The 11115-nt window shown below is 30.4% G+C and overlaps 2 protein-coding genes across 6 annotated transcripts; both read left to right on the top strand.

Moving 5' to 3' along the window:
• The first annotated feature begins 3190 nt into the window (after positions 1-3190).
• On the top strand, positions 3191-4674 carry LOC108722042 (uncharacterized). Of its 5 annotated transcripts, none has more exons than XM_018446946.1 (2): positions 3191-3492; positions 4596-4674. In XM_018446946.1, the coding sequence occupies exons 1-2, from the start codon at positions 3191-3193 to the stop codon at positions 4603-4605; spliced, it is 312 nt and encodes a 103-aa protein (XP_018302448.1). In that variant the 3' UTR covers positions 4606-4674. The 5 variants fall into 5 exon arrangements, with proteins under 5 accessions (XP_018302448.1, XP_018302445.1, XP_018302446.1 ...); XM_018446943.1 differs by having other exon boundaries at positions 4551-4620; XM_018446944.1 differs by having other exon boundaries at positions 4570-4613.
• Positions 4531-10661, top strand: LOC108722041 (uncharacterized). The gene is made up of 6 exons (XM_018446941.1): positions 4531-4794; positions 6601-6783; positions 7996-8227; positions 8705-9058; positions 9943-10130; positions 10255-10661. The coding sequence occupies exons 1-6, from the start codon at positions 4746-4748 to the stop codon at positions 10614-10616; spliced, it is 1368 nt and encodes a 455-aa protein (XP_018302443.1). The 5' UTR covers positions 4531-4745; the 3' UTR covers positions 10617-10661.
• The last annotated feature ends 454 nt before the right edge of the window (positions 10662-11115 follow it).

The following is an 11115-nucleotide window of genomic DNA, read 5'->3' as shown; positions in this document are numbered from 1 at the left end:
CGAAAGACTGTATAAGGATCTTCCAATGGCAAATAGGATTGATTCTTTTATGTAACGTCGGAACGGAAATTTATCAACAAACAATTGACCGACCGACAAAGCAGCTTCATAGACTGATTAAATTATCTACCTCAACGAATCAAATCGTATTAATGTCCTTCATATACTATAATTGTCAATTTAGAACATCACAATAAGAACAGTGTTACTGTAAGTTAATACGCGTAAAGTATATATTGTACCTATATGTCTTCAATCATGTAATATAACTCTGCCAAGGTAATAATGTTATTTATTTAATGTAGTATTTAGTATCCGATGAGATTGCAGCGATATGTATTTTTTGTCGTAGTACACATGATATATTGATGATACCAATGAAAAGTATTGTAACTACAAAGTTATGTTCTTCCAAAATTATTTATCTAATAATTTTTTTCCTGAAAATACTTTATTTATATCTATTACAATAGAAATAAAATATTAAATACAAAATTATAGATTCATTAGCACCGTTCGGATCCGGCGTTAAACTGTAGATCCCATATATCAGTGGATATATGTATACTCGTCAATATGCATGGCAAGCGTGGCGTTTTAATGCCAAATTCCTTCCTTCCAAAGACCATAATGGAAAAGGTTGGAAAAGGCTGATATCCAGGAGTGGATAAAATCAGGTGATGATGATAAATTCATTGAAGATTGAAAGATCGAAAACATAATATCTACTTTTATTAAATTTCTTCAACAAAGATGATTTAATTTGTAACCGTATTCACGAGCACGGCACAACTTCGTCGCGTTTTTCAAGAATGTTAAATACGCAAAGTCTTACATCAGGGCGCTAAAAAAAATCTCAAAATTAATCGTTATTAATTATTCAATTAAAGTACTGATAAAATCGTAACTAAATGCTTAAACTAATGTTTAAAAATGTGATTACTTTTCATTGTTATCGTTGATATACTAATGTTAAACATTATTCGAGATTTTATTTATTTTCGTTTTTTTTTTAATTGTGACCCCGTCTATGCGAATGCGATCAGAATAATCGAGATTTCATGGTTCAAAGCTTTTACTTACATCCACATATATTGTAACATGTAATATTATCTTTTAAAAGAGCATGACATTGTAAATAAATTGTATATCTGTTCTATTGAGTTCTTGATGGATTATTTATTCATATTTCCGCATTTGAGTCCCGCACAGACCAATAATAATAATATAATCATCTTTAAAATGTGTTAAAAAGAAGATCTTGTAAAGACTTTTTCTTATTGAAATATTAATCGAGTAAGGTTCTACAAACAGCATGTATAAAAACATATATATTGCATTACATATGTATACTGAAAAAAATGCATGTAATTTTACATGGAAATTACATGTTCATGACTGGAAAATCATCTAAATATGATTGGAAATTTACAATTTCCAATAAATTTTCAAGCATATTTATGTAATTTAGATAATTTTCCAGTCGTATACATGTAATTTCCATGTAAAATTATATGCATTTTTTTCAATGTATACACACAAACACACATACACACACACACAGAGCCTCAGCCAAAAATATCAGGCACCTTATTAACCATGCATCATTTAAAGTTTTAGCTTAAAAATTGATTTATAGCATTTACTGTAAATCCTTTTAAAAACTCTTTAAATTTATGTATAATGTTCGTAACCAGTAGATAACAATGCAGATAAAAAAATTCCTGATAAATGAAAAAATATAGGTGCCTAATATTTTTGGTCAAGACTGTATATTGCACTATACACGGTTCGCAAGTAACGCGTTATACTTGTAATGTTGTTACCGTTACAAGTTACTTTTTTCAGTAACGACGTTACATTTTCTTCTGAGTAACGTTCATGGTAACGCAGTTACATTTTTGGGGTAATGGTAACGATTTCATTACATGTCGTAGTTACTTTTATCGTTATTTTATTTCTAGCCACGTAAAAGTTTTAGTCGTAACTAGAATGTGTATATATACATATATATACACACATATATCAGTTTTTGAGTTTTATTCCTTTACTAAAAGATAAAATTCTGACATCTTTTTTATATTTACCGCAAAAATCTGCATTAATATTTTATTGGTGTCAAGAAAAAAAAGTAACGAAAAAGAGAGAGAGAGTAACGACTCGTCACATTTTGAGTGACAGTTACTTTTGCAAATTAATAACGAGTAACGAAAACGCGTTACTTAGCAAAAAGAACGGTAACGGTAACGAGTTATTTTTATGAGATAACGTTGCCAACTTTGGCACTATATATTATAACGTGGAGCCTACAAATGCGACTTGTAAAGCCCGATCTACAATTACGTAAACGTAGACGTAAGGTTATGGGAGTAGTAGTAGCAGTAAATATTGTACAATATATTAATCTACATCGAGTAAAGATTCAACGAACTTTCATCTTCAAATTGAGCATTGCTCACAACACTTTCTCCGTATTTCATACTCGTAACATAATATATTCGTAATATAATAAACTCGTCAAATAATATATTATAAAATGAACACAATAAAAGATGAAAAAGACACTTCGCACTCATTTTCATACGTCAAGACAAAAAGGACGATAACAATGTAGACACGTGGCAGCACTCTGATTGATTCACTCTTACGTTTTACGCAGTCGTAGTTGTGAAAGATAAAGTTGAACCATCTTTCACAACACTTTACAACCGGGAGTAGCAGGTTAAAACTTCGCTTTACAACATTTCACAACCATTTACAATTACGTTTACGCAATTGTAGATCGGGCTTAACGTACTCGCGATCACGTCCTATCCCAACAAAATGTAGTTCTACCATAAAATACCCTAAAATGTCATCGGTAAATCGCGATCTGTAGCCTCGATCTATATGTAACGATTAATCTGTTTGCTCTCACGACGCGTACCCTCCTGACATGCAGTGTCCCCTGTGCACGATGCACGAGGGCGATAATTCAATGTAGAAACTGAATCCGTTCTCCCAATCTCCACCGATCGGTCGGTTGGATTCGCATCCATTGCCAGCTCTCCCTCGAAACTATATATTCCGCGACGGCGTATGCAGGAAATGGTATTTAACAGGCCAGGCCGGGTCCGACCCCGAGTGTACGCACGTAGCCGATAGTCAATGTGATGGAGAGGCGGACGTAGAGAAGAGAGAAGGAAAACGAATGAGTACTGGTTCCTCCTCATGTCCAATTGACGCGTCCGAGGAAGTGACGGAAGGATGGAAGCGCAATGTACTTGAACGTCCCATAAGCGGGTTCTACATTAGACTACTCCTGTTACCAGTAGTAGTTCGTTCGACTGCCTATCGCTCAGTCGTCGGGTTGTCAGCCGAAGATCACTGCGCCATTAGCAGTGGCCTATCTGAATTCGTTTTCCATACGATTCCCATTCTGTGTGTTCCGAAGTTTCTCGATGTGACGATAATGTTTGACCTGATCGAGAGATTCTCTTACTCGCGACAGAAGTAAGACAATCGAAAGAACCATCGTTACTAAGTGCGGAGGATCATATGTATTTTTAAAACTACACTTTCATAGAGGCATTCACCAAGGCGAATCAGATCAATATTTGTTCATTGATAAAAAAAAAGTAATTAAAAACAAATTTTGTTATTAAGTTTTATAAACTTTTAATTTTTATAACTTTGCTTGAATTTTATACAATAAAATAATACGTAAACAGTACTTCTTATTGTTGCTTAATAAAAAAATTAAGAAGGAATTATCCAATTCGCTCCGAAGCTGAGAAACGAAGCGAATAATCAGTTCACTAAACTGATTTAGCAAACTATATACTGTAAATCATTATAATTTGCATAAATTTCAATATATCTTTTCGTTACAAAAATAAATTCATGATTTTTTTTCGAGATCATGATTATTTTACGTGAGACAAAATTTTTTTCGAGCTCATGATCTCTGCGCTTGTATCGTCGATTGACAATGGATCACACAATACAGAACTGTTGTTTATTGTTTCTGCAGAGGAAGAGGAAGCGCGCGGAAGTAACTAGCATGATAAAACAGCTCGTTTGGAATAAAATTGATGATGGCTGCTTTCCTTTTAGGAGACACAATCGACACAAGTGTCGTTCTATTTTTGTCATTCTCTGAATGTCAAGAAGGATAGAACGATGCTTGTGTCAACTTGTGTCGATTTGTGTCATCAAATGGAAAGCAGTGTACAACTAACTGTCGACTAACTGTTTCAAAACTTATATTGATCCGATTCGCCATGGTTTTATATATATTCTATAGGACAATTTTTCACTTAGAGAACGGGATAAATTTTCAAAACGTAATGATGTTATATCAATGACGTAGATAAATCTGTGTGATAGCGAATTCCATTGTTGCTTGAATTTCAGTCAAAAATACAAAAATAAAATTCGATATATTTTTCTACAAAAGTTTTTTCTGTATCTTTTATTGTTTTTCTTACAATCCTTCATGCAACTTTTACTGTGGAAAATATTCTTGACTCTTTAAAAGGAGAAAATTTATTTATCATTATTTAATAAAGATTTATAACGGCAACATAGTTGTGTGAACAAGTTGTGAATTTCAGAAAACTTTGAGCTCTTTGAAGACTCATATCCGTTATGCTCGAAGAAATCAGAAACTGTTTGATTAAAACACGAGTGCACAATATTTGCTGACATTGGAAGATCGGAGGCCGTATACAAAGAATTTTGGTTGAAATCTCATCATTTCAATCATGCTGAAAGGAATTATTCTGCTGATTCTCCATGTCTTCTGTGACATTGGTGAGACTACACTAACTATCGCGTTTCATTATACGGTTCTTGCACAATGTTTGTTATTTTAGTTGGAATGCAAAGTATGCGTTTAAAATAAGTGTTTTTAAACGCTGTTTTTTAAGTAACCTGAAGAAAAATTCAATATTATTAAAAGCAAAAGTTACATTGTATAAATATGTGAATAAAAAACAAATATGTTTTTACATATTTGCTTTTATATAATATTAATACATTAATTTTTATTCAAAAGTACTGTACAAAAAGTATAAAAACTGTAAAAAAATATAAAAGATAAATGATGTTGTTGATATTTATATAATTTTGCATTTCTCTATATTTGTATGTATGAATTTACTCTTCATTCTCTCTCTCTCTCTCTCTCTCTCTCTCTCTCATCCATACAAAGAACTTATCTAATTCTTTTGTTATATTATAGGTATAGGGTGTCCCATCTAATGTGATCATCTCTAATATCTTTATAGGATAAGGTCAAATAAAAAATATGTTCAGATAAAAATTGTATGACCTGACAAGGCACAAATAATCGATTTTATAAAAAATCTATTTTTCGTAATTATATGTATGTGAAGGTCATTGCTATTTTTTAAACAAAACAATATTTTTTTGCATATGATTTCTCTAATTATTCCGCATACAGAATTATTAAGGTGAAAATATCAATCAGTAGTTTACAAGATATTTTATAATTTATTCTGGCACATTTTGACATAAAATATAAAATATCTCGAAAATTATTGATTTTTCGATATTTCTACCTTAATACTTTTATACAAAATAATTAAAGAAACTATAGTTTTGCACACACAAAAAAGGTATATTATTTTATTTAAAAAATAACTATGACCTTCATCATATGACCGTGAAAAGTTGATTTTTTTTAAATCAATTATACCATTATTTGTGTCCCCTATCAAGTTATACAATTTTTGTCTAAACAAATTTTTTATTCCATTTTATTCTGCAAAGATATAAGGGATGGTCACGGTAGGATACCCTGTATATACGTATAATTTATGTATATGTGTGTATATATATGTATATCATAATGTTAAAAAATATATACATTATTAGTGAAAAAGATATATGTATATCATTAATTAATATCATCTTTTAAATTATAATTTAAATTCTAGTACTTAAATACAATTGAGCGATATATACATTCAACATAAATCATAGATAACATTCCGATAAAATCAAAACAGACTTGTGTGATCTGAAAGGCGCGAAAATTATACTAGCTTGCGAAAAAATTCTTTGGACATATTTAGCTATTTTTAATGTTTTAATTATTTTTGCCTGAATTATATATATGTTTTACTGAAAACGAATCTGTTTTCCTGTTATCATGTCACAATTTTAACTGAAATGGTGTCAAAGACCAAAAACGACATTTTGATGATTTTTATAACGTTGTAGCATTAGCAACAAATTTTTTTTCGAAATTTCATTAACACACAAAAGTATCAACTTTTTGTATATGCCATTAACAAAATATAGAAAAATTTACTGTCACTGTTACAACGTTACGAAATTTCTCAAAATCGTTATTTTTAGCATCTCTCATAGTTATATATTTTTCTCAAAATTAACGTAATAGTCAAATTTGGAAAACGGTGTGTTCAATACCTAAAAACTACGGGGAAACCATAAAGTTTGTTTAGACAACGAGTAAAAAATGTAAATTGGCAAACTAGTGTTATTTTTTCTAACTTTTTTATAAAAATTTGAAATATAATTTGCTTCTCTCGTCTTATATTTCTCAATCTATTTTCCTAATTTCGCTTTCAGCATTGGCAGGACAATGCGGAAAAGTATGGGTCACGGTTTCCTCTTTGTGGAGACCAATCGCTGCCAGCGACAAGGTGGTCGATGCTGAATTAGAAGTAAATTGGGAATTCGATTGTCCGGCGGATACGAGATACTCAGATACTCAAATCAAGGTGTTCACTGCTGACCCGTTAGCGGCACATAGTAATAAATTTTGTTTGATTCTCTTATGTATCGTATTCGCTACCAAAGGTAGTGATTATGGAATCGAAAAACGCGTACCTTTTATTTTATAATATTTATAAATTAACTACTGTATTAAATATTAGGTATATCAAAAGTACAATGTTTATCATTATAATTTATTATAAAACACAAGACATATGTATGATATGACAGTAGCTTGTAATCATTATATACTCTCTAAATCTGAATCAGTGGATAGTCACTAATTACCCAGTGGCATACTTGGCACTGATAATCAGTGAAGTTCAACTAAAAAAGAAAGAATATTTAAGCATTATTTGACTAAAATACTGATATTTGTACGTTAATTTCAATCTTCCAATACCATATTCATTGAATTTAACAACTAAAACAAGATTAGTTAGATCACATAATAAAGATTAGCTAGATTAGGAATCTCACATTTAATTCACTAATTATCAGTGGCATACTTGGCATTGAGATCAGTGATTATCCACTGATTCAGATTTAGAGAGTATATAAACTTTTATTCAAAATTCGTATCTAGTTTTATGTGAGAAATTTTATCAACAAATCTAAATAAAAATCTTAAATAAGAAAAATCCTATTTTCGATCATTTTGATTCTTATAAAATGTTATTATCAATTATTAAATTATATATATATTTGTCAATTTAATATGTGATATTACTACTCTAGTTCCGTTTATGATTGCGTTTCAAGATTTAAAAAATTTCGGTTTGCAAAACTAAATATGGATATAAATTCACATCGAAATGTTTAAGCATCAAGATCCGCTTTGACGGAAAAATAGAATTTCTCTTACTTAATTAGATTTATTCTCATCGGTCCTATTTCATATTAAAATTTATCAACAAAGTTGAAAATATGTAAGTTTGTTTTGCTTTCGTATTTCATTGATAGCTTAGTACAGATCACCAGCTTAAGCGCGTTGAAACGCTTTGAGTTCGTCGTTAAAACTTGTTGGCTAAGTCTCTCTTCCGCCTATCGCATTCAATTTGAAAACATTGATCCGCTCAAAATGAATCCCTCGATAGTTTTGAATCGTTTCCAATCCGATTAATCTTACAGAATGAATCGTCGTGAAATCGAACGCATTCATCCCTTATCACATTTTCTCACCGTAAAGCTATTGAACTTTAGATACCAAAAAATTTGTCCACGCAACCACGAATCTATTTGTTTCAGACAAAATGATCAAGCCTGAACTGATCCTGACTTCGTTACAACGTCCTCGGGGATATTACAGAACAAATATTACAGTCGGTCGTCCGCCGTTACCAGGAGGATGGGACATGAAGGATGGAGCGACACTTCCAGGATCACATTGTCTTGATTATTATGCTATCCTTTACAAAGATGGTCACATGTTTTCCATGTCTTGCTTGCAAATTTGGCCGACTTGGATGTACGATTTAAGGTACTATAATTTTTTACGTATTTTCAAAGTTTTGAATTGAAGTATCACTTTTTGTTTAAAAAATCATTTATTTTTTTAAAATAATTTTTAAATAATATCCGCAAACTGTTTAAATATTTTAAAACATTTATGCAGAAAGACTAAATCAATAAAAATTGATATGTTCTTATACAGAACTTAATTAAAGTAATTACTTTCAGATAATGTATCTTTAATTTTAATTGGATAAAATTTACTGTAATTAAATTATAGTTTTATTAGATTGTATCAATAATAAACTGTAATTAAATTATAGTTTGTTACTGATAAGATACAATATACTTGCGATAAGATACAACATACTTGCGATAAGATACAATATACTTGCAGTAATTATTTATTATTATAAATTTGACGGATCTTAATAAACACACGTAATTCTTTGTAGAAATTAACAGCTATTAACACACACAAATAATGTTTTCTGTATTGTTAAAGGAGGGAAATCGGCATGCTTCCTATCGGCAGTCTGATGATACCTGGGACACATAATTCTGGTTGTTATAAACACGGTGATCTAACGCGCCGGGACGCCTTTCAGCGGTACTTGTTGACACAAGATCGTGATGTTTGGACCCAGTTGGTGCACGGTATAAGATATCTGGACATCAGAGTTGGATATTACCCATCAATACCAAATGGCACCGCACTTGACGAAGACGGGAATCATATAAATAGATTTTGGGTCAACCATGACGTCATCCGCATCACACCTCTTTCAGAGATTTTAAAGGATGTAAGAGATTTTCTGGATGTAGCGAGAGGTGAAGTTATCATTATGGATTTTCATAGGTGAGTAAAGTCTAATGCATAATTGAAAAGCAGAGGCAATAGGAATAGAAAGTAATAAACCTATCAGAAACCGTATATCAGAATACACGATTTTTGAAATCTATTATTTTTTGTTCTTATATTGCCTGTACTTTTCAATTATGTTCTAGGTTTAACACGAAATAAATCATTGTACAGTTTAAATTCACGCACGAGAGCATGCGTACGTTGTAAATTGAATTCGTGTTAATGGTTGTAAAATTCAAATAAATGGTCATCAAAGAAATTACGAGAGAATTGCGAAAACTAAAATATACAGGAAGTCCATTTTGATTGATACATTGGAATAACATAAAAACACGGTTACATTTATAAAAAAAGGTTTGAGATAAAAATTGCACAGCCAGAAGAGGAATAAATAAATCAATTTTCGAAAAATCGTTGTTAAGATTATATGAAGATAATTTTTAATACAATTATATAACGATAATCATATAATTCTATTTTTTTAAATGACAATGATTTATATATGTGGTCTCGAAAAATCTATTTTTTTGAAAATTAATTCTATTATTATTTGTCCTCCCTCAGACCACGCAAATTTTATCCCAAATATTTTCTTGTAAATGTAGCCATTTTAATGCATAATTAAAATAAAACATCCTGTATAAAATAATTAAATTATTAATAATGCTATAATCTTAATTAGCTTTTATTAATATTTATTAATATATTAAAAAAGTAGGAAACATTTCTCTGTTTTTTTATTTTTTTATGCTTTTATTTTTTACTTTTTATTTTTTGCATGCTGTATCCAGCTATATTTGTCGCAAAAACGTCATTAATAATTATGCTTCACAAAATACTAAAAATTTGTAATAATTAATGTAAGAATTAACAAACAGATTTCCCGTGGGCTTCGAAGGTAGACCAAACAGACATCGGAAATTGCTATCTATTTTACATCGAGAATTCGAAGATTTAATCCTGAAACCAGACAGAGGTATTGAAGGTCTGGGACCGACATTAAATGACATTTGGGCCGGTGGAAAGAGATTAATCATTTGTTATGGTGACAAGCACACAGTAAACGGTAAAACATTTTTGTTATGATTTCTATTAATTTGCGATTTACAAATTTAATTAATTAAAATTCTTTGAAATTTTTCAGCTAATAAACGTTTATAACAATTTCTACTTAATCCTTTTTAATTTAGAATACGACTGGCTGTGGCCGCCTTTGACACAAGTATGGGGCAATCAGCAAACTGTGGAAGGTTTATTCGAATATTTGGATGAAGAGATTTTAGGATCAAAGAAACGCAGAAATAGTCAGAATCCATTGTGGGCAGTAATGGCAGAATTAACGCCATTTCCATTAGATATTTTCTTTAATCTGTCTGGTGGGCTTCGGCAGATGGCTGATTCCGTTAATCGAAATCTCACTGTCAAGTTTCAAGAGGAATGGTGGAAAGAAACGAACATCGTCGCCACAGATTTTTTTCTCGGAAACGATTTGATCTGGGTATCGAGAATGTCAAATATTAAAAAAAGTAATATCGCGCAATGGCGTTTGTAACCCATATATAGAATTTTATTGATAATACTAAAATTTTGTTTCAAAAATGACAAAAAAATATTATTGCAAAATGAAACGACAGCTCTCATCAAACTTTTATAAATCTTAATAAAGATGAAATGGTATACATTAATATGAATTGATATGTATGTATGAAATTATTCAGTTGTACGAATTTCACAAAAAATGTAAAACATTAATTTATCCATTTATTGTACAATATTATTGCAATAAAACTCTGTGTAAGTAATAATAATACAATCTATTTAAACAATTTTAATTTGTGAATTATTGGTAGATTGTAACGACAAATGTTAAAAGTTTCATAAACATTAATATTATACCCTCTGTATATCAATTTTACAAATAATTGTTTCAAAATGTATCTGTTGAAATTTATTTAAATAATAAATACGTGCATTATTTAATTTGTAAGAAAACTTTCCGTTCTATAGAATGGAATACAAATAAAATGATTGGAACACAAAATTGACATATT

Source organism: Mycetomoellerius zeteki, unplaced genomic scaffold, assembly GCF_001594055.1.
Source record: "Mycetomoellerius zeteki isolate Tzet28-1 unplaced genomic scaffold, Tzet1.0 scaffold191, whole genome shotgun sequence".
Classification (NCBI taxonomy): Eukaryota; Metazoa; Arthropoda; class Insecta; order Hymenoptera; family Formicidae; genus Mycetomoellerius; species Mycetomoellerius zeteki.
The sequence above is the reverse complement of the archived record's forward strand: the minus strand, read 5'-3'. Positions and strand labels throughout refer to the sequence as shown.